The 25,078-nt window shown below is 35.7% G+C and overlaps 1 protein-coding gene across 30 annotated transcripts in view; it reads right to left on the bottom strand.

The window, feature by feature from the left end:
* Window positions 1-25,078, bottom strand: part of DTNB (dystrobrevin beta) — a 410,081-nt gene that overhangs the window by 258,375 nt on the left and 126,628 nt on the right. For all 30 annotated transcript variants that reach the window (XR_012473465.1, XR_012473466.1, XR_012473462.1 and 27 more), the window contains one exon: window positions 22,669-22,835. Coding sequence is in view for 24 of the 30 variants with exons in the window: in XM_074209942.1 (XP_074066043.1) it covers window positions 22,669-22,835 (167 nt within the window). In the remaining 6 variants the exon portion in view is untranslated. The remainder of the gene's footprint in view (window positions 1-22,668; window positions 22,836-25,078) is intronic.

The following is a 25,078-nucleotide window of genomic DNA, read 5'->3' as shown; positions in this document are numbered from 1 at the left end:
CACAGTTCTGTGAAAAAGAATTAGAAATTTCTGGCATTCTCTGAAAGTATGTATTTGTAAAACTGATGAGTTAAATGTCTAAGTTAGCAAACTATAGAATTCCAAACTCTTTGGGGGAGCTACTTCTCTGTATAAATTCAAAAAAGTAAAAAACACTACACACTTAAGTAAACAAATCTCTAATTTCACTATCCAAAGATGTTGTATTTACCAAAAACTTTAAGAAAAACCAAAATTCCTCTTTGAAAGGAGAATGGAGATCACATGCGGGTGAAAAACCTCCTTCCTAATCCCAAACGACTCCGTAATCTTCAACTAATTGCCTCAATTTTTAAAAAAAATTTTTTAATTGCCTCAATTTTAAAGCAATCTTACAAACAGTCCAGAGCAAATAATAACATGCTGGAAGAGAAATAAAATAAATCTTAATTTTTTATTTCATAGTATAACATATGAATCTCTTAGGATGTGATGGAGGTAGCTGGATTTGGGATAAGGAGAATGAATAGGACTTTGCCACAAAGGAAAGATAAAACCCTAGAGAAGTAAGTGCTACACTAACAATCTGCACTACTTTCCCAACCATTACCACTCTAGAAAATAAAGTTCAACTCTATAAGTAGTAGGAGCATTGATTCTGACAATTAGTTAAGGTTGGGCCACCAAAGTAGGAAAGATAACAGAACAGGAAGCTTTCCATGCCATCCTCTAATCTGTAAAAAACTGATATTAACTTTTTAAGATTAATTTAATGCAAACTAAAACTTGTCTGAGGTACCACCTCACACCTCTCAGACTGGCCAATATGACCAGAAAGGATAACGATCATTGTTGGAAGGGATGTGAGAAATCTGGGACACTATTACATTGTTGATGGAGCTGTGAACTCATCCAACCTTTCTGGAGAGAAATTTGGAACTACACCCAAAGGACAACAAAAATGTGCATACTCTTTGATCCAGCAATACCACTACTGGGTCTATATCCTGAAGAGATGATAAAAAAAGGTAAAAACATCATTTGTACAAAAATATTCATAGCAGTCATGTTTGTGGTGGCAAAGAATTTGGAAATCAAGTAAATGTCCTTCAATTGGGGAATGGCTTAGCAAACTATGGTATATGTATGTCATGGAACACTATTGTTCTATTAGAAACCAGGAGGGATGGGAATTCAGGGAAGCCTGGAGGGATTTGCATGAACTGATGCTGAGTGAGATGAGCAGAACCAGAAAAACACTGTACACCCTAACAGCAACATGGGGGTGATGATCAACCTTGATGGACTTGCTCATTCCATCAGTGCAACAATCAGGGACAATTTGGGACTCTGCAATGGAGAATACCATCTGTATCCAGAGGAAAAAAACTGTTAAGTTTGAAAAAAGACTAAGGACTATTACCTTTGATTTAGGGAAAAAACCTGATATCTTATTGTCTGATCTTGCTATCTCTAATACTTTATGTTTCTTCCTTAAGGATATGATGTCTCTCTCATCACATTCAATTTGGATCAATGTATACCATGGAAACCATGTAAAGAATGACAGATTGCCTTCTGCAGGGGATGGGGGGAGGGAAATAAGATTGGGGGGAAATTGCAAAACTCAAAATAAATAAAATCTTTTTTTTAAAAAAAAAGGGAAAAAAAGGGGGAAGCTAGGTGGCATAGCGGATAAAGCACCAGCCCTGGAGTCAGGAGTACCTGGGTTCAAATCCAGTCTCAGATACTTACTAATTACCTAGCTGTGTGGCCTTGGGCAAGCAACTTAACCCCATTTGCCTTGCAAAAAAAACCCTAAAAAAAACCCCAAAAAACTAATTTAAGAAATCTATTCTGGACCTTGACAGTAGAGTAGAAAAGGAATAGCAAATAGCAACAAAAATAAACAATTCTGTTACAGGGTCAGAGCCAACAAGATGGCATGAAGCTAGGAAACTCCAGGAGCTTTTTTTGAAACAAATTTAACTGAAGCCTCTAAACAGACTCTAAAGTGACAGAACAATCTCTCTCTCTCTCTCTCTCTCTCTCTCTCTCTCTCTCACACACACACACACACACACACACACACACACATACCAGAATGAATAAAGGGGGAGTATAGTCCAGCATAGAGAGCTGGGAGCTCTTAGTCACAGCCCTGCTCAAGTCCAGGCTCAGTAAGCCAACAGTGCAGCAGGCCAACAGTGAGGAGTCTAACCCCAGATCAGAAGACAAAGTTCAAGACCCAGAAACACAGACAACAGGTGAGACTGAATTGGGCTACCCTAACACTGGGAACAAACCCTAGCACCAGCAACACCATATGCAAGTAGTAAACCAAGGAGTGGAACCAGGGTTCCACCACAAAAAACTTGGAACTATATCTACCTTGCCCCAGGAGCAGAGTTCAATGCAAGCAAAAAAAAAAAAACCCCTAAAAAAGCACAAACCATAAAAATCTACTATATCCTAATTCAGATGCCAACTCTGAAGAGGAAAGCAATGACAAAATGCCTCAATAGGAAACCTCAAAGGGATTGATGAATTGGTCTCAAATCCAAAAAGGCCTCTTGGATGAACTCAAAAAACATTTTAAAAACTAAAAAAGAGAAAAAGAAGAAAAATGGAGAAAAGAAATAAGAATCATGCAAGAGGATTATAAAAATTGACTGAAGAAAACAATACCTTCAAAAGTAAAATTAGAAATCAATTCCTTTAAAAGTAAAAATGACAAACTGAAAAAGGAAACTCAAAAGTTAACTGAAGAAAATAAAATCCTAAAAATGAGAATTAAACAAATAGAAACTAATGATTCTGTGAGGCACCAAGGTTCCATCAAACAAAACCAAAAGGTTAAAAAATAGAAGAAAATGTAAAACACCTCTTAGGAAAAATGACTGACCTAGAAAACAGATCTAAGAAAGATAGTTTAAGAATTATTTGTCTACCTGAAAACTATAATCAGAAAAAAAGCCTGGACAATATCTTGCAGCAAATTATCATGGAAAAATGGCCTAATATCCTAGAACAAGAAGATAAAATGTTCCTTGAAAAAAATCCATCTATTATTCCCAGAAAGAGATTCCAAAATAAAAACAAAGAATAATGAAGTCAAATTTCAGAATTATCAGGTAAAGGAGAAAATACTCCAAGCTGCAAAATGAAGCAATTTAAATACAAAAGAGTCACAGTCAGGAATACACAGCTTCAACATTAAAGGACTGAGGGGCATCTAGGTGACACAATGGATAGAGCACCGGCCCTGGAGTCAGGAGTACCTGAGTTCAAATCTGGCCTCAGACACTTAATAATTACCTAGCTGTGTGGCCTTGAGCAAGCCATTTAACCCCAATTTGCTTTGCAAAAACCTAAAAAAACCATTAAAGGATTGGAGGAATATAGTGAAATATGAAAATCCAGAGGGCAAAGAATCAATTATCCTGAAAATCCAACATATTTTTCAGGGGAAAAGATGAATTTTTAATGAAAAAGAGGGCTCAAACTTACTTGATAAAAAGACCAGAACTGAACAGAAAATTTGATCTTCAAATACTCCAAGACTCAAGAGATGCATAAAAAGGTAAACAGAAAGAAAAAAAATGTTAATCAATAAGACCATATGGGAAGATAATACCTGTAATTCTTGAGAACTGTATTTCTCTTAGAACAGTTGAAAGGAACATAATTACATAGAGGGTAATGGGTATTTCTATTGGGACAACTAGAGAGTACTTGGACAGAAGGTGTGAGCATAAATTGATTATGTTATGATGATGTTTATGGCTTTTGAGAATTATACTTTCATCAGTACAGTTGAAAGTAGTATATTTTGACAGAGGTTGTGGATACAAGACATGTATAAAACATTTAAGACTTGAAAAAAAGGATTATACTGGGAGAACAGTGGAGGCATTAGAGGATAATTAGCATCCCATGAAGAGGTATAAGGGACCTAATATAGTAGAGGGAAAGAAGGGACAGTGTAAATACTGAGTAAATTTTACTCTCAACAGATATGGTTCAAAGAGGAATGATATACATTCCCATTTGTATTTAGAAATTTATCTTATTCTACAAGGAAGTAGGAGGTAACAGGGGAAAGACAGTGTGAGGCAGGTAGCAGTCAAAAGCAAAACATTGGTAAGGGGCATAAGTGGAAAGGAGAAAGAAAAGTACAAATAATGGAAAGATAGAATGAAGGGAAAGGAGAAGTTTTTCAAAAAATAAAACCAATGCAACCAAGATTAGAAGGAATGCAAAAAATTGGGAAACAACTTTCATAGCAAGTGTTTCTATAATAAATAATGACTGGATAGACTTTGGAAAAGCCTGGAAAGATCTGTAGGAACTGATGCTGAGTGAAGTGTGTAGAATCGGAAAAACATTGTATACAATAACAGCAACATTATGAGAAGATCAACCAATTTGGATGCAACTCCTCTCAGAAGTTCAGATGAAGGACAATCCTGAGAGACTTGCTATAGAAAATGCCATCCACATCCAGAGGAAAAAACTATGGAGTCTGAAGGAAAGCATTTTATGTTCACTTTTTAAAGCTTCTTTTATATTGTTTCTTTCTCTCTCATGACCTTCCCCCCACCCTTAGTTCTAATTTGTCTTTCATGCTAAACACAACTAGTACACTTATGCAACCCATATCAGATAAGTTTACTGCCTTGCGGAAGGGGAACGGGAGGTAAGAAAGGGTGAGAGAAAAATTTGTAACTCAAAAGTCTGGAAAAGGAAAAATATTGAAAATTACCTTTGCATGTGATTGGAAAAAATAAAGAAAGAAGGAAAAAAAATAAACAATTCTCCTTGAGGAACAAGTCAATTAAAAGGCAGTGAGTTCCCAAGGGCAGAGTCAGAATATGATAGTATTCCATAGCAATCACTTTCAAGAACCATCACCTGTAATCATAATTCTTGATTAGATGGCACTAGGAGAAAAATAATTTACGTTATACCTAATTTGTTTGTATTGTGTCTCTCCTGATAGAATACAAGCTCCTTGAGGGCAGGGCATGTTCCATTTTTGTCTTTGTATCTCCAATACCTAGCACAATGAATGAAAGGTAATGGACACAATAAAAAAGTTTGATTGTTGAAAATTGAATATTTAGTAAAAAATTCTTCTTATTGGTCCCTGGGTCAAACCACAGCATAAACCCATACCTGAATCCACATATATTTGCCTTGACTAATATGGATAATACTGATCCTAATCTTAACTTCTTTTTCACTATTCTACATAATTTGGAATTACATATCTTCTTGTTTTTCCCTCTACATCCTCCTCGAAGTCTCACAATAGAATGGAGGTGACCCTAAAGCAGCAGTTTGTATCTGTAGTCCACACATGGATAAATTTCAGTGGCCCAAGAAATGGAAAGAAAAAGGATCTTCGGTTTCTTTTGTGATTGTATGTATTTTATTTTCTGCACATAAAACATCATTCTGAAAAGGGCTCCACAGATTACAACAGATTGCCAAAAGAGTCAAAGACCCCCTCCCAAAACAAGGTTAAGAACTCCTACCCTAGAGATTCTCAAAGGGCACATTAAAGTACAAAAGGACTAAAAGGTCCTTTTAAGATAGGCATTCTAACAGGTTGTTATTCTATCACATGAGACTAGCTTTACAAAGCTCAACACTAGAAGGCTGAACCACCAAGAAATGAGTTTGCTTTGCCACAAGAATTCACGAGGACTATTTATAACAGTTAAAAAGAGTCTATGACCTGTGCCAATGGATGAAGCACTCAAGATGGAAAAAACCAGAGATCCTCTAAGTACTGAAATAGGTCTTTCTGTTTAGTCAATTCAAGTGTATAAGTCTTCCTCAAAAATCTACAAAGTACTTGAGGGTAAGGATTATTTCTAGTGTTTCTCTTTGTTCCCAGGATATTTAATAATGTGTTAGGTGCATATCACTCCTTTAGTAAGAACTGTTGGATATACAATTAGTATCATATAGTAGAATGATGAACTATAGAGGCACACTGGACCTATACAACTTTTTTGGGTTTTTGTTTTTTAATATTTATTTTTTACTTGGCATTTAGTTTCACAGTCATTTTTAGCCACCAATAATCCATCTTATGTACCTTCTTAGGAAAAAACTACAAATATAAGTTCTTAGATAGAAGATTAACCCTTTATTTTTCAGAGGTAGATGTTGACCATTCTTCTTTTTCTTAATGGACATCCATCCAAATAGCTCCTAAGAAGGGAAGGCTTGAGTTTTCTTCCATCATACTTATCTTTGTCATCAAGTTAAACTAAAATGTGTGATTCTGACCCATAAGAATGAGGGAAAAAAATGTGATGATATAACACAGAAAGAGATTCAGATAATACCAGATGACAATTTAGCACATTGAAAGTTTATAAAGCACTTTTCTTTCCTACATTACCTTCTAATCTCTTCTTAACAACCCTTGGGGAGCAATGCCACAGATGGAATTACTATCATTTTATAGATGGGAACTGTGGACTCAAATAACTTGACAGAATTTAAGGAAGATGAAGCAAGTGATGAAGGTCCAACTACAAGAACACAACATGCTATTCTTGACAAGAGTAAGTTACCAAATTCTTGTTAAATACAAGGTCTAGATAAGAGCATTAACATTAACTCACTCATAGAACTTCTGTCATAGGGTCATAGATTTAGAGCTGGAATGGAAACCAAAGATCCTTTTTCTTTCCATATATTTAGAGATGGAATGAAAGAACAACTAGTTCAACTCTATTTTGGGTTTTTTTTTTTAGTAAGGAGACTGAGACCTAAAGGAGGTGATTTGCCAAGTAACAAAAGTGGTTGGCAGAACCAGATTTTGAATTCCATCTTCTGAATTCAAATCTACTGCTCTTTCCAAGGTTCCAGTAGACTCTGGTTTAAATAGCGACCTATCATGCAAGCAGCTCCACTAAATTGGTGCAAATTATTTCTTAGAATTTGTAAGAATTGTGTCAACATATTAATGGAGTAATATAAATAACTGAATGAAGTCTGGTAAATTTACTGAATGGAGAAGTATGCCATCTGCTGGGAAGAAATATGAAATGGTTTAAGACTATCTGTTAGACACAAACAAGGTTTTAGACAAAAGCAAATGCAGACTAGGAGTCTGAATTAGCTGGAAGCAATATGAAAAAGTCTATCTGAAAAAAAGTTAGAAGCTCCATACCTATATTGAGTTTATTATCAAAAGGCATTTTAATTGTGCTCAGATTAGGAAAAAATGCATGCATTTATACATTGAAATATTTAAATATATGTATTTATAGATAAACAAATATAATGCATACATATATAATGTTTTAAATATATAAAAAGGTATTAAAATAATTCTAAGTACCTGAATTTCTCATATTCCTAAATGATATAGCACAAATCACCAAAAACAAATTATTGATCATACTTCCAGCACAACACCATACACTTTCCTAGATGTCTGAAAACATACTAAGTCATCTTTAAAACATGGGCACCATAGTTCATTGTTATGAAAAGAGGCCTGGATATTGAGAGTTAACTTTAGATCTACCACTAACTGATTTGTACTCTGTGACCTTAGACAAGCCTCTTTGATTACTTTATGTCTCATGATTTCCTTATCTGTAAAATAAATAAGTTGGATTACAAATGATCTACAAAGTTCCTTCTACCCAATTATTATCATCTGTATCACAAAGATTCAAAGTCAATACATGAAGTCTTTTCACTAAATTTTATTCCCACTATGAAAAAAAGAACATACTAGAATGTGAAAAATATATCTTTCTTGAATACCTTATTGAAATGAAACAAAATTCCATTAAAAAGTAAATACAGGGGTGGCTAGGTGGCACAGTGGATAGAGCACCAGCCCTGGAGTCAGGAGTACCTGAGTTCAAATGTGGCTTCAGACACTTAAAAATTACCTAGCTGTGTGGCCTTGGGCAAGCCACTTAACCCCACTGCCTTGCAAAAACCTAAAAAATAAAAGTAAATACAACATTCACCATTCTAAAAATATGCAAGGTTTCAAGGAGCAAGCTATACTATCAAAATAAAAACCTGCTTCTTCAAAAACAATTAAGTCATTTTAAGAATTGAAACATGAAAAGAAAACTAACTAGTTTAAAGATATAAAAAAGAGATAGAAATGTGTAATAGGGAGTTTTCCTCAGGGTCCAGTAATCATTCATCACTTTTAATAAAAGTTCTTCAACTTTGCTAAAGACCCAAAGCATTGTCATGTTACAAAATCCTACTAATGTTAACCACAAAGAATATCTCACAAAGCCATGTGGGTAAGGAAAAAAGTAGCAGAAAGTTATAATGTGGGCAAGTATAATATAAATCCAGCTATCCTTGTTGGTAATCCAGATTTTATATGCTGATTGATAGCCTCTTGGCTATCAACTATCACTCAGAGACCTATGTAAAAACATAAAAGTTTCCCTGAATAACTCAAATATATTGCTGAAGTCAAAAGTTTCAACAGAATTATTTAAAACAATAAGCAATAAAATAAAACAATGACATTCCATGCTTATAAAATCTGTTTTGACTTTTTATTAAATACCCTGTATAGTTCAAGTTCCTCTATCTCAAAAAAGGCATAATAGAGCCAGAAAAGATCCACAGAAAATTAATCAATATGATATAATTAAAAGAGCACTGAATATGTAATCAAGAAAATTCTGACATTATTTGATTTCAATATTCAATATAAAATTACTAAGAATCTACTATTACAGGCATTGTATTAGGTTAGGATACAGGCATTTGCAAAGACAAGTAAATATAAGATCATTTGAATAAGGAAAGATAGCTAACAATTCAGGAAATCAGTAATGATTTCCTGTGTGAAGTGGAACAAGGGCTAAGCCTTAATAGAAGCTAAATATTCTAAGTAGAGGAGGAGGGGAGAAAGAATATTTCCAGATATAAGGGGGCAGATTGCTTTGGTAAAAGCTTGGGGAAAGAAGATGCAATAGCCTTCTGTGGGGGGGGGAGAAAGATTATGGGAAATATTGTAAAATTCAAAATAAATAAAATCTTTTTAAAAAAAAGAAGATGCAATACCAAGTTCAGGGAAAAAAAGACACAAATCAAGTGAGTAAAGGGAAGGAATGTGAAATAATTCTGGAAAGGTAAAATGAAGTCAGACTGCAAGAAGCTTTTAAATACAAAGGGATAGGAATGTGAGAGTCATTGAAAAATTATGAATGGGTGAGAAACATAATCAGACTTTTTACTTTAGGGAGACTGCTTTGGCAACTATGGAGAGAATGGATTGCAAAGTGAAGAGACTGAAAGCAAAAAGGCCAATTACAACAGGGCAAATTTGGAAAGTATTTGGATACTGAACTGGCAAGACTTGACAATGGGGGAGGAATCCTTGTCCTTAAGGACAGGGGAGACAAAAACATATATAAAATAAACATACAATACTTTTATAAAAACAAGGTACTAGAAGATGAAGGAGGGAAGGGGGGGTGAAGTGGGGATTCCAGAAAAGTCTTAGAACATGGAAAATGATCAGGCAAAGGGTAATCAACCCTGCAAAAGAAAAACCATGATCATATATAAACCAAGGGAAGAGAAAGTATTTAGGAAAGGGGGTCAAACAATGGCAAAAAACATCAGAGAGGTCAAGACATGAGGACTAAGAAAAAGCTACAGATTCTTGGTAATCTTGAAAAGACCAGATTTAGAGGGGCGGAGCCAAGATGGCGACAGGAGAGGACCATCTCTTAATCGCTCTGGAGCAACACTTATAAGCTAAGGACTCTAACTACATTTTCGAGAGACAGAACCCACAGAGGGTTCCAGTGAGTCAATTCTCCATCCCAAGGTAACCTGGAAAAGAGCGGAAAGGCTCAGCTCCAAGAGTTGGAGGGGTTGCCCACCAGAGGGAAGGAACCTCAGCCTCCCAGGGGCAACCCCAGGGTACTGCAAGCCCAGCTCACAGCAGCAGGGGCAGTTTCCTGACCTACACTCCAGGGAGCACCTAGCACAACTTGGGGGGACAGTGTGGGGAACCTCTGTCAGAACAAGCAGGTGAAGCCCAGCTCTCAGGGCACACAGCGAGCATCATGGCCAGGGCAGCCCAAATCCAGGAACCAGAAGCAGGCGGAGCCAGTAAGCAGGAGCCCCCAAGGGCTGAGCCCAGGGAGGGGAGTGAAGAGAGACTGCCGAGTTCTGTCCTCTGTCCCTAGAAAAGGACTCTGGGGTTCTGACCACATTTAGATCCTGATCACAGTCTAGGCCCCTCCATAGAACAGCAGGGCCCCCCCACTGACCTCAACCACATGGCAGAGGGGTGCGCTTATGGTCATTCACAGACCAGGAAGGAAGACAGAGCCTCACACACAGAGAACCTTGTGGGGGTATCCAACTAATACTCAGAAGCTCAGGAAGCACCCCAAAACCAGGCACAGGCTGGGGAAATGAGTAAGCAGAGAAAAAAGAGAAGCACAATTGAGAAATACTTTGCCTGTGATCCCAAGAAGGATCGAAACACACAATCTGAAGATGAGGAGGTACAAGTTCCTGCACCTAAAGACTCCCAATAAAAACAGAAAGTGGGCTCAGGCCATAACAGAGCTCAACAAAGACTTTGAAAATCAAATGAGGGAGTTAGAAGAAAAACTGGGAAAGGAAATGAGAGAGATGCAGGAAAAACATGAAAATGAAGTCAGAAGCTTAAACAAGGAGATCCAAAAAAATGCTGAAGAAAATAGCATGCTAAAAACCAGCTTAGGTCAAATGGATAAAACAGTTCAAAAAGTTATTGAGGAGAAGAATGCTTTAAAAAGCAGAATTGGCCAGATGGAAAAGGAGATAAGAAAGCTTTCTGAGGAAAACAAATGCTTCAGACAAAGAATAGAACTCAGGGAGATTGCTGATTTTAGGAGAAATCAGGACTCAATACTTCAAAACCAAAAGAATGAAAAATAAGAAGAAAATGTGAAACATCTCACTGAAAAAACAACAGATATGGAAAACAGATTTAGGGAAGATAATTTAAAAATTATTGGAATACCTGAAAGTCATGATCAGGAAAAGAGCCTTGACATCATTTTCAAAGAATTATTACAGGAAAATTGCCCTGATATCCTAGAAGCAGAGGGCAAAATTGAAATGGAGAGAATCCACCAATCTCCCGGAGAAAGAGATTAAAAAAAAAACAACCCCCAGGAATATTATAGCCAAGTTCCAGAACTCACAAGTCAAAGAGAAAATATTACAAGCAGCCATAAGGAAACAATTCAAGTATCGTGGAGCTGCAGTCAGGATCACATAGGACTTAGCAGCAACTACATTAAAAGCTCGTAGGGCTTGGAATATAATATTCTGGAAGGCAAAAGAGCTTAGAATGCAACCCAGCAAAACTGAATGTCCTCTTCCAGAGAAAAAGCTGGACTTTCAATGAACCAAGGGAATTTCAAATGTTCCTGTTGGAATGGCCAGAGCTGAACAGAAGGTTTGATCTTCAAATACAGGACTCAGGTGAAGCATAGAGAGTGGAGGAGAAGAGGAAAATATGAGCTACTTAATGATGATGAACTACATGTATTCCTGTATAGAAAAATGATACTCATAATACTCATATGAACCTTCTTATTTAATAGAGCAGGTAGAAGGAGCTTTTATAGTTGAAGCTCAGGAGAAAACTGAATTTGAAGATATATGGTGGTATAAAAATGGAGTCAACAGATAAAAGGGAAATGTATTGGGATAAAGAAAAAGGGGAGGAGAAATAGTCTAAAATATTTCATATAATAAGATTTTTCTTTATTACAGTGAGTTATTGCAATGATATGGAAGGGGGAAGGCGAGGGGGAATGAGGGAATCTTTGCTCTCATCAGAGGTGGCTAGGAGAGGAAACAGCATATATACTCAATGGGGTAAAGACATCTGGAGTAAGAAGGAGAGAAGGGGGACAGGGGGAAGGGGGAGGAATGTAAGTGATGGAGGAAAAGATGGACCATGGGGGGGGGGAGTGGTCAGATATAACACATTTTCTTTTTTACTTCTTGCAAGAAGCCTGGATTGGATGGCCTGTCCGGGACCATAGGGCCAGGATGGGGTGGTATGTGGGCTCGGGGCCTCTTGGCCCCAGGGCCAGGGATCTGTCTACTGTGCCACTCAGCTACCCTACAGCAGAGTCAGAGTGAAAGGAGAGAGAAAATATAGTACATGGTAGTGGAGAAATACGAAAGGAGGGAGTTGCGCTCAGCAATGGCAAAGGTGGAAAAATATGGAAGTAACTTTTGTGATGGACTTAGCATAAAGAATGTGATCCACCCGCGACAGAGCTGGTGGTGTTGGAACACAGACTGAAGCACATTTTTCATTATTATTATTTTATGGGAGGTGTAGCAGGGCAAATGGGACGATGTGGCCTGCCTGGGGCCACACAGCTAGGTGATTGTTGGGTGTCTGAGGTTGGATTTGGACCTGGGTGCTCCTGGCTCAAGGGCCAGTGATCTGTCTGTCACCAAGCCACCCTATCATTATCATTATTACTATTTTATTTTATTTTGCATCTTTTTTTTTGGTTTTTGTAGGGCAATGGGGTTGGGGTGGCTTGCATGGGGTCACATAGCTGGGTGACCATTAGGTGTCTGGGGCCAAATTTGGGCTCAGGTACTCCTGGCTCCAGGGCCAGTGCTCCGTCCACTGCACCACCTGGCCATACCTGCAATTATTATTATTATTTTTTTATTTTAATTTTTTCTCTCCCCTTTATCACTTATACAGGTCTATATTTTCTTGGGGGGAGGGGGTATTATGTTTATTCTTAAACAAGAATATTTTAGTAATGTATAAAAATATATATGTACAAAATAAGAATAAATTTTTAAAAAGAAAAAAGAAAAGACCAGATTTAGTCAAATTATGAAATTTGAAACTATACTGAAAAGGATTAAAAAATGAACTAGAGATAAGTAAGTAGAGGTAAGGATTTTATATTTCAACTTTCTGGGTCTCAGTCTGCCCATCTCTAAGAGAAAAGATAATCTCTGCCAAATAAGAGAGCATTTGGAACTTTGTAAGGAGAAATTATGCTTCTACTCTTAATGAAACTGATCCTTAGTCTGAATTTTTCACTGAAAATATCAACAGGAAAAAATTCAGAACTTCTATGGAAATTTCTAATCAAGGCAGCTTGGTGGCACAGTGGATAGAGCACCGGCCCTGGAGTCAGGAGGACCTGAGTTCAAATGTGACTTCAGACACTTAGTAATTACCTGACTGTGTGATCTTGGGCAAGTCCCTTAACCCCACTGTCTTTAAAAAACTATAAGAAATTTCTAATCAAGATGGCTATTGAAAAGAGGCAAAAGTCCCCATTCCCAAATACCTACTCCAGCAAAAATCCAAAATTTGCAAAAGACCAAATAATGATCAGGAATTCAATGAGACCTAGAGTCAGGAGGACCTGAATTCAAATCTGACCTCGGACACTTAATACTTACTTAGCTGTATAACCTTGAACAAATCACTTTAACCCTATTGACTCGCAAAAAAAAGAAAGAATTCAACAATTATCTCAGCTATTTCTACCTTATGAATCTCCTCTGCCTCCTGTCTTTATAATAACTCTGATGTCCTCCGTAAACTTTGCCTAAAGATCCGAGTCACTCAATCTTTCTCAGGAGATAATGGAAATGTCTCTGTCTATGAATTTTAAAACTTATAATGAGTAGAAGAATCTATCAATATTTACTATGACACTACAGATAAAGTGAGAAGAGTGCTGTCTAGATTGTACCTAGATAGTACCATTTAATATCAAATGCAAAACATCATTCGGGGACAAGATGCTTTCAATCAATCTTTTAAACTGTTCTCTATCAGTGAGTTTCAAACCAACATATCATGTTACCAGCCTATTCATGAGCAAGTCAGATGGAGCCAAATAAGGAAATCTGTGGAATTGTGGAGTTTGATAGAAACATTATTTGTCCCAGAACTTCCTACAGGTCCCATTTAATAATACAGTATGGAAGATTGAAAATGTCTGCTTCTGTTTCCAAGACTGTTCAAATTATTGTTAGCAATAATTGTTCTTTTTTGAAAATGGTCTAGCATTCCTCATCTAAAACATGAAATCAGTTCACTTTCTCACACTAACCAGTTTAAGGGGAAATGTTATAAAGTAAATCCAAGGTACAGTGAGGTTGATGAATCATTAAAAATGTGGTAGATCCATAGTACAGCCAAACCAACTTGGTCATCCTTAAAAGCAAAGGGATATTTTAGTTGTGTATTTCCTGCCTTTTAAATATTATGATGTTGAAAATCTGATCTTAATAGACCATTAAACTATGAATTTAATGAGATCAGGGCTGGTCTTTGAATTTCTTTTGCCTGGCACATAGGAAGCAATTAATGTCTACAAACTAATACTCTGTAAAAGGTGATTATACTAAGACATGTGCTTTTAAAACTGGCATATCTAAAAAAATGAATTCTTTGTCTATATAGTATCCCAGGGCCATTCTAGCTCAAGCTAATGTTTTGGGAGAAATACTCTTTGTTTTTAGTTAATAATATAAAAACCCTAAAACACAAACAACTAAAAGGAGTCTGTATGTGGAGACTCTTCAAAATGCAGACAATAAAAATGCTATTTATTTTTATGTTTCCCTAACTACTAAAATGTCTCTTCTCTTCTCTTCCCCCTCTCTTACTATAGATAGTTAGATAAATAGATGGATAGATGAGATAGATATAGATACTACTTTACATGATGATTATCTCATCAGCTCCTATGGATTTAGTAACAATTTTTACACTGAGGCTTCTCAAATCTATCTATCCTGCCCCAACCTCTCTCCAGACCACTAATATCATATTTTCAACTGCCTTTCAGACATTCAAATGAATGTCCAATAGATATCTTAAACTGAACATTTTCAAAACAAAACTCATTATATTTCCCCAAAAAACCTTCCCCATCTCCCACCTTTCCTATTACTGTAGAAGTAACACCATTTTCCCAGTGCTACAGGCTCACAATTAAGGAGTAAATCTCCCCTCTCCCTACTCAATAGCCAAGACAGCCAATTTTACCTCTGCATCATCTCTCAAATATATTCTCTTCCTCCTTTGATACTGGAACCACTCTAGTGCAGACCCTTAATACCTCATGCTTGAACTCTTTTTTTTTAAGGGTTGTTTTCTTTTTGCAAAGCAAATGGGGTTAAGTGGCTTGCCCAAGGCCACACAGCTAGGTAATTATTAAGTGTCTGAGGCCCCATCTGAACTCAGGTCCTTCTGACTCCAGGGCTGGTGCTCTATCCACTGCACCACCTAGCTGCCCCATGAACTCTTTTTAATAGTTTGATGATGGGTCTGTATACCTCAAGACTTTTCCCACCCTAATCTATCCTCTATTCAACCAGCAAAGTGATTTTGTTAAAGCACAAATCTGTACATGTCACCTCCCTCCTTAATAAATCGCAATGGCTTCCTATTGCCTCCAGGCTTAAATATAAAAGACTATTTTGCATTCAAAGCTCTTTACCCATCCTCCTCCTAATTTTCCAGTCTAGTTACTTCTTACTCCCCAAAACATAATCTTCAATCCTGTCATACAAGTCTTCTTGCTTTTCCATGAACACAATACTCACCTCTCAGCTCAAGGTTTCTCTGGTTGTTCCCTAACACATGAAATGTTCTCTCTCCTCATCTCCTAGTACTGATTTTCCTAGTTTGAAGTCCCAACTAAAATGCAATCTTTTACAGAAGTCTTTCCCAATACCTCCAAAATCTGCTTTCATGAGACTGTTTTCCCTGCATTTAGCCCAGACTAAGATTTTATGTATCAAAAATAAAAAAAAAAAGGATTGATGATTCTGTTAAACGTGACTCAGAGATGCCTAATTGCTTGTGTTTCTAGGTCACAGATCAGGAATTTTTTATCTTGTGGCAGTCTACTTATATTATGGGCTAAATACAAAGAAAATAGGCTCATGAAAGCTAACCTTGCAAACCCATATCATTATCACCATTACAATCATGTCATTATCAAATATGGAGTACTATGTTTGGGAGGCCTTGGGTTTAATTCACTATGGCAAATCTTATTTTCTCAAATGAAATGAAACAAAAACGAACCATCAAATTTCTGCATCTCATAGAAAAGTAGAAAGAAAAAATAAATTTGTATCTTTTACATTTTATAATATAGTAAAAAGTGTATTTTATTTTGTTGTTATATAATTGTGACATAATATATAATTAGATATTATATATCATTTTTTTTAAGATTCTTATTTCAGTATAGAAAAAAATAACCTAATTTTGGAACAAGCATTTTGGTGCATTTAATCTCAGCTCCTCATTTTCTAGTTGAGGAAACTGAAGGTCATGGAATTGAGTGACTTATTCGTAATCTCTTATTTACACAAAGTAGGTAAGAGATGAAAAACTTGAATGTACCTCCTCTGATCCCAGATTCAGTGTTACTCCCACTGTATCATATAAACTCTAGCCAACAGTTAAGTTACAATTAACACTGCAATTCTAGAAAAAAATGCAATCATCATAAACCTACAATGTACTACATAACACAATAATAAACAAAATGAATTCAAAGGCTTATCTATTGCAACCACATAAAACAAATCTGTATGAAACATTGTCTTCTTTATGAACTGGAACCATGGGCATGCTGATTTTTGACCAGAGACTACTTAGCTATATTTTCACTCAGAACAGGTCCACAAGTCTTTACCTTTCTACTGGATAAAGACTTTATTTTTCTTCTCTTAAAAGTTAAGAACACTAAACCCAGTCTAAACTTGAGCATATATGAAAGACTTCACAGACAAAAAGAAAATAAACATTAATTTTAACACTATATTCAAATACTATTGCCATAAAGTTTACATACATAAATAAAATACAAAACTGTGAGATATCAATGATTATGCACCAATTTTAATATCAAGAATACCTGAAGGGGCAGCTAGGTAGCACAGTGGCCCTAGAGTCAGGAGGACCTAAATTCAAATCTGCCCTCAGACACTTGATAATTTCCTAGCTGTGTGACCTTGCACAAATCACTTAATCCCACTGCCTTGGAAAACCTTAAAAAGAATGCCTATATCTGAATTTTAAATCTGTACTATTCAGGGCTATTAAGTTACAAGTAGAAATGAAATCATTAATTAAGTAGATTAAACTTAAATTCCAACTAAAACACCAAGAAATAAATGCTAATAAAGTAAAGAACAAAGAAAACTTTAGTCATCATTAAACTACCACCTTATTGGGAAAAATAAGTTTTAGAAATTAACATGTGCCACATCCTAAAAGTTAGTAAAAGCACATAATCCAAGCTAGGGTGTATGAGGAATTTTTCTGCTTCATTTCTAAAACCTAGATTTTGAGAAGTCTTAGAAGAAATACACTGAAACAAGGACTCCAAAAGAAAATAAGGAAGGAAGACATCTCTAAGGAAGTTAGGCCCTAAATAAGATGTATCTGAAAAAAAATAATCTGATTGGGCTCTGGAGCATCAGCAGAGCATACTTTAGAAGTTGAAGGATGTGATACATTTAAATATATTTCTGACTCATGATGAAAAATACTGTCCACTTCCAGAGAAAGAATTGATGGAATCTAAATGCAAATTGAAGCACATTATTTTCACTTATTTCCTTCGAGGTTTTTTCCTTTTGTAAACTGTAATTTTTTTTTGAAAACTGTTTCTTTCACAACATACATGATTGTACATATATATAACTTTTATCAAATTTCTTACAATCTTGGAAGTGAAGAGAAAAAAGGGAGAAAACTTGGAATTCAAAATTTTATTTTATTTTATTTTAGTTTTTTGCAAGGCAACAGGATTAAGTGGCTTGCCCAAGGCCACACAGCTAGGTAATTATTAAGTGTCTGAGACTGGATTTGAACCCAGGTACTCCTGACTCCAGGGCCGGTGCTTTATCCACTATGCCACCTAGCCGCACTCAAAATTTTATTAAAAAATGAATGTGAAAAATCATCTCTACATGAAATTGGAAAAAGATAAAATATGATCACATATACACATGTATATAAAACACAAACAATAATGGTTGTCCTTAATTTTTGAAGAAGATCACAACATCAGGGAGGTGATGCCATGACAAAAACATTAATTGGATTTGAGTGAGGGGGATGCTGTGCTAAGTCAACTTTCTCCTCCAGAGCTACCTGGATCCACTGGCAGATATGAAATCAGGATGACTGAAGATGGCCCTGAAGGATGCAAGGCAATCAGGGCTAAGTGACTTGCCTAAGGTCACACAGCTATAAGAGTCAAGTATTTGAGGCTGGATTGGAGTTTCCATCCTCCTGACTTCAAGGTCAGTGCTCTATCCACTGCACATATACGTGTGTGTGTGTGTGTGTGTGTGTGTATTCGTATAGAAATAGAATCAAGGTGGCTGAGTAGAAGGAAACAGTATGGCATGCCCTCCAGACAGAGCTAGAAAAGATCAGATCAAATCCTGATAGGGAAATCCAGGAAAAGATAGTGAATGGCTTCTCCAGATCCCTGTGGAAGTACAGGGAAAGTGGAAGCATAAAAAGACAAAGAGCTCTATAAACATTACCCATATGATATGGCTCAGGACACCCCACACACCAGAGCAAGGCAGGGCCCAGGCTCCAGGCAGAAGGCAGTCTCAGATATATGCCAAGGTTCTTTAAGCTGAACAGGGACCGGTGTATCTGGCAGCTCTGTGGCCTCTACTAGATTCCAGGTCACAGGTCCACACATAACCATCACCCATTCTAGGGCAGAGAAAGTTAATGCAGTTAAAGAGGAGAAAGTTACAAAGCAAACAGCAGTAGTGCAGCTCACAGGCCAGAAGCAGAGCAGTCTCAGTTCTGTTTTCTTTTTCATTCTAAAGACTACATAAGAATAATCAGAGCAGAAATCACACAGGAAAGTGTAACGAATATTATTCCAAACCAACAAAATTTCTCACCAGGCAATAAGGGTTGAGTACAGTGGCATCTACTATTGCTCAGACTCAAACTCATATCAGAAACTTACAGAACTCAGGCAAGAGAGGCAAAAATCAAACTCTGTCCTGGATCAGATCACTTTGGGAGCATTGAAAACTTATGCTATAATAGTATAAACTTATACTATAATTCCCCCAAAATAAGACCTACTCAGAATAATAAGCCAAGCAAGATTTTTTTTTTCAGGAAGCTCATACTATAAACCCTACCCCCAAAATAAGTCCCAGTTAAAATCATCAGTCAGATGGGCACATCTAGTAAACAGACATACTGAATTATAAAGTAATAATATTAATATAGAATTAAATATAAAGAAATAATGACAGTAATACTTAAAATGAAAATATAAATTATAATTAAATATTTGCAAATACCCAAATGGGAGCCCTTGGGTGAGAAATAAATGCCTATGTAGACAAATGAACTTAAAACTTATTGCCAAATGACCAACTGGAGTACAGACACAATGCATGAATAAAAAGTGCACACTTGATAACATCTGGATGGAAAGAAAGCTCCACCTCTAATCATCACTAAGGACAAGAAAGATAAGACTGAAAGTGTTATAGGCATTCTTGAAACCAAAAACCTGGTACACACAAGTAGTTACAAGGAAGTGGGGTTGGTTTAATGCTGCTACTTGTTTTTTGAGGTGAGCAAAGAGGTCTGCTACTCTGAGATTCAATCAACACTCATCAAACTAAAGACATAAAGAACTTCCTTGCAAAGAGAAGATTAGATCAAATAATGATTCCTATAGGAATAACTGTCTATTTCTAGACTCCTGATATGCAATAAACAAGCCATTCAAAGACCATTTGCACATGGAAATCAATGATTACACTGAAAACAGAATGGAGAGAAATTAGCATGGAAACTTTGTGAAGATTAGTCTGCAAGAGGTCGTGACTTTGGTAAAGAATTCATGTGATAAAATTGCTGACTGCTATGTTGCCAATTTAAGGAGACCTCTATTACTGGACATTAGAGACTGAGTCCAATGATTCTACAAGAAATGGAGTCACAAGAAATTCAGGCTGGAGGTCCAGCCAGGTAGCACAATGGATAGAGTACGGGACCTGGAGTCAGGAGGACATAAGTTCAAACCCAACCTAAGACAATAATTACCTAGCTGTGTGACCTTGGGCAATTCACTTAACCTCACAGCCTTGCAAAAAACAACAAAAAAGAAGAAATTCAGGCTGGAATTCAGGGTTTGGATAGTTATGACTATGTTCCACAAGATGATATGACTGTATTTAGATAAATGTAAGTTTTTATACATGAATAAATGTATATTCTTATATATGAATAAAATGTAGATTAATGTATATAAAAAAAGAAGTTCCCTGAAATAAGCCCTATTATCTCTTTTGGAGCAAAAATGAATTTAAGACTGGTCTTATTTTTGAGGAAATATGATAGGTCCCAGTCTAAGCTGTCCATGAGTTCCTGGAATAACATAATAAAGCCCCCAAACAAGTAGCACAAGGCCTTTCCCAGACTCTCTCTCCAGATGTATGTGGGATCACACACAAGCTAGCAGTCACCACTATAAAGAAATAGAAAGCTTGGAAAACAGTATTCCAGAGAACAAAGATCACATAGGCATATACCCAAGAATAGCCTCCCAGCAAAACTAAGTATAATCATACAAAGGGAAAATCAGACCTCTAATTAATTAAAGAATTCTAAGCCTTTCTAATAAAGAAAAAATATTCAGAGCTGTACAAACACAGAAATTAAAGAAGATCAACATGAATGTTCAACCAAAAGGATCAAAGATAAACTGCCTTTATTAAAATATGGGGATATGATTCATGTGTTCTCTCTAAACCTTACATCATCAGGGTCACAGAGGGCATCTAAGAAGGAAAAAACCTATCTTTGTGGTCTTAGAAGAAAGGAAAGAGAGGAGAAAAGTAATATACTATGGGAAGAAGGAAAAGGTAGATTAAAGAAAATTATCCCATGCAATCTGGATATACAAGTAGGTATCTAGAAGTACAAGGAAAATGAGGAAACGGAAGGAGGTGGGGGGAAGAGCAGCTGACACTTGACCTCACTCTCATTTGACCTGACCAAAGAAAGAAAAAAATACACATGCATACATACTGAGGTGATTTCAGAAAAGATAAAGGGCAGAGTTTCAGGGAAACCAGGAAAGATTTAGATGAATTGATACAAAAGACAGTGAACAGAATCAGAACAATTTAATGATGAGAACAAGGTAAAGATAAACAACTATTCTCAGTGCCTCAAGGCAATTCTCTAAGAGGAAACAGCAGAGCATTTGCTCATTTGCATTGGTGAAGAGAAATTAAGTGAGAGGGGGAAAACCCACAAAACTGAAAACAGCAGAAAAAGAACCTACATCAAAGAATCTCTAATTATGACTGGTAACATAGCTACAAGAAGGTACAAAAAAATCTGTATTCATTTTAAAGTATATTCTGGAAATTTAGTATATTTTTACTGAAGTTAGAGTTTTTTTAAACTTTATCTTATTGATACCCTTTTTCTTTACATCACAATAATTTTTCACTCTCCAAAACGAACACTCCCTTCTGTCAAAGAAAAACAATGTTATTTTGGGGGGGGTTGGGGGAGGGTGCAAGGCAGTGGGCTTAAGTGACTTGCCCAAGGTCACACAGCTAGGTCATTATTAAGCATCTGTGACAGGATATGAACTCAGATATTCCTGAATCCAAGGTCATTGCTCTATTCACTGCACCACCTAGTTGACCCAAGAAAAACAATTTTAAAAAAGAATTTGATTCAATGACCATATCTGAAAATCTATACAATTTTTTAACCTAGTTGCCATGGATTTGTGAATTTTTCTTGTTAAATGAGTTTAACTGTCATTCAAGTGAAGAAAAGAAAAAAAAAATTTAGTTAACCAAGGATTACTGTTGGTTGAGTTTTGGTGAGTCACATAGTTTTAAGAGCTTTGCTCTCATGTGAATTTTAACTGTGTATAGGGCATTTGCCTGAAGGCAAAAATCTACCTAATTTATTAATTACTGCTATAATTTCAACTTTATATATGATACAGAGCAAACCTGACCGGAATTTACACTGCAAAATATTTTAATGCTTACCTAAAGTTAGAAATTTTGCTTGATGAATTAATTCAGAAGCCCAAATATTTTGAAGGCCATCTTTTTGACTCAATTTTTTTAAAAGTCTCCTACTCCTTATTTCAGAAATAAATCTTATATCTCATTGACCAGATCAACATAAACTGGAAAATTCAAAAAAAAATACTTTTTCAGATATAGATCAGACTGGATGACTACTGAGGCCTCCCCTCAAACTCTAAAATTCTATGACTTTTCTTTATATAAAAACGCACCTTTTATTTGGCGTTTTCACATGGTCTAACAATCTTTTTAGAGACAAGGGATGAAGTAGTCCATTTTCTAAACTTGTAGTAGACTCATTTAACTATTATATTAGATAAAGGGATTTCAATGCTGAGAGGGAACCTAAAGAGTGAACAATTATTCCAACCTACACATTCTACAAAGAAAATATTTAATGTGCCAAGCATTTATTAACCTTTTAACAATATTTAACTATTTAGAAGCTAGATGCTTCTTGACACTTGTTCAAAAAAGACTCAAGGCAAATACAAATGGCAAAGTTACCCAAGAGGAGTGTTCCTTCATCTGGTGTTGGTTGCTGTGAGGGCCATTAGCATGGCCCCGCCAAAAGCAGTTTTGGCAGAGCTGGTAGTTGTGGCACTGCTGGCATCTATATCGGAAGCCCATCATACTTTCACATCGGCAATATGAACACTCCACAGGATGGAAGACTTGAAGAAGTTAAAAAAAAGGGTGGGGAGAAAGGCAGAATGGGGAAAAGAGAAAGAGAAAAACATGTTTATTTAAATGAATGAAATCAGAATGAAAGAGTTGAACAAAAGAAATACTTGAAACTAAAATAGAACTAAAAGTCAGTCAAGTTGTTCCCTATCCTTTTACCCCTCTTATATTTTCCTTTATCTGAAACACTCTTCTTCAATATTGAATGATTTTGTTAAAATAATAATTACTACATTTATATGTAAAACATTAAATTTTAAAAATTTCAAATAATATCTTACATGAAAACAAACTTGGGCAACAAAAAGTATCTTCATTTTTATATTATTATTGTTGTTGTTGTTATTATTATCATCATCATCATTATGCCAAGGAATCTATAAAGCTTGAAAGTATTATTATTATTATTATTATTATTATTATTATTATTATTATTATGCTGAAGAATCTATAAAGCTCAAAAGAACCCAGGCCTCTAGATCTCTGAAAGTTCTTGAGTAAACAATTATAAAAAGAAAATCATAAATCTTTAATGGGTTAAAGAAGAATGGAATCTGGAAGTTAGTACTTGTGCAATTTTAGGCAAATGATTTAATGTCTATCTCACTAATTTTTCCCACTTATAAAACAGAAGTCCCTCTCCTCTTCATAATACATGATTGTTGGTAGCTGTCTATAATGTAAAATACAAATTATAATTTTCAAAACACATTTAATAGACAAAAAATCCAAAATTATTGCTGCAATTCAAATATTACAAAATAGGGTACTTTAACATCTCAAAGGCATGGAATTACATTTTCTGGCTTATTCAGTCTCTGAAAAATAATCTTCACCCATATTTCAAAGAAGAGTCTCAATTTTCTGCTTAGCTTTTGACAAAGAACACTGAAATTTAATTGTTAACATTCAAAACTGTGATCAGAATTAAAGTTAACATATAAAAATTAAAATGTGTTCACTTTTCAATATTCCTTAAAAATCCATATTCTTAAATTCAAGTTCTGAGTCAAAGCCTATTTCTGTGGTCAAGAAAATTTGAGAAGCCAATTCAATTTTGTGACATCTGATTATATCTAACTTTGAATGAGTGATTTATTCCTATAATATGTATCTGATTCCGCTACTACATTTGATAAAATTATACATTTACACAAATATTTTCTTTCTTTAGGCTAAAACCTAGGTCAAAGAAAGCTAGAATAAAATAGAGTAATAAGAAGATGAAAGGAATAAGTAAGCTTCCTTCCATTTTGAAAATTACTAGTGTCCTCAAGGAATGTCATAACCATGTCTGAGTATAAATGAGCAGCTCTACTATATAAAGGAAGATTGGGAATAGTTATACTACAAGTGGCTTGAAAATGAAAATTACATGCATGACCAAAACCAAGAAAAATATTCTGCATTGGGGCAGCTAGATGGTGCAGTGAATAGAGCACTGACCCTGAGTTCAAATTCAACCTCAGATACTTAATAATTACCTAGCTGTGTGACCTTGGGCAAGTCACTTAACCCCACTGCCTTGCCAAAAAAAAAACTAAAAAAAATATCCTGTATCAACAAATGGGAGATTTGAAGTATAGAATTACACTTCTACTTGTTATTAACTCCCCATATCATGGGACACAAAGACTTTTTACAGTGTAAATGCCTATTGGGTGGTGAAGTCACATTACAATATGCAATACATACCCATATACTAAGCTATGACAGAAGGTTCTAATTAAACATTTAAGTGATGGTATAATTTTTTCCCTTTTAGATCATATTCCTAAGTACATACAATAGAAAACAACAGGAAAGTACAATTTGTCATACAAACATGAGCTTTGCAAATTTAATCCAAGTCTATATCTAATAGATTAAAGCAAAACTGTACAGAATTAAAGTTCAATCCAATGTCCACACAGTTAGAATTTATATTTTCTCTAAGGAAACTAGTCTGTTGAAAAATAAATAGAGCAGGTAAGGAAAATTACAAAAAAGGTAAAGAATCCAATGCAATGCTAGTAAATTGGTCCAATCCCTAGAGAAAGCAATTTTGAATGACACACAGAGTGACTAAAATAGCGATACAATAATAATGATAACAAAAACAATATTTATATAGTGCCTATTGTGTGTCAGGGACAATGATAAGCACTTTACAAGTAATATCTCATTTGATCATATCCTTTAACCCAGCACCTAGCGTTAGGCATATATCCTGAAGACAGCAAAAAAATAAAGT

This window comes from Macrotis lagotis, chromosome 1, assembly GCF_037893015.1.
Source record: "Macrotis lagotis isolate mMagLag1 chromosome 1, bilby.v1.9.chrom.fasta, whole genome shotgun sequence".
NCBI classification, from domain to species: Eukaryota; Metazoa; Chordata; class Mammalia; order Peramelemorphia; family Peramelidae; genus Macrotis; species Macrotis lagotis.
The sequence above is the reverse complement of the archived record's forward strand: the minus strand, read 5'-3'. Positions and strand labels throughout refer to the sequence as shown.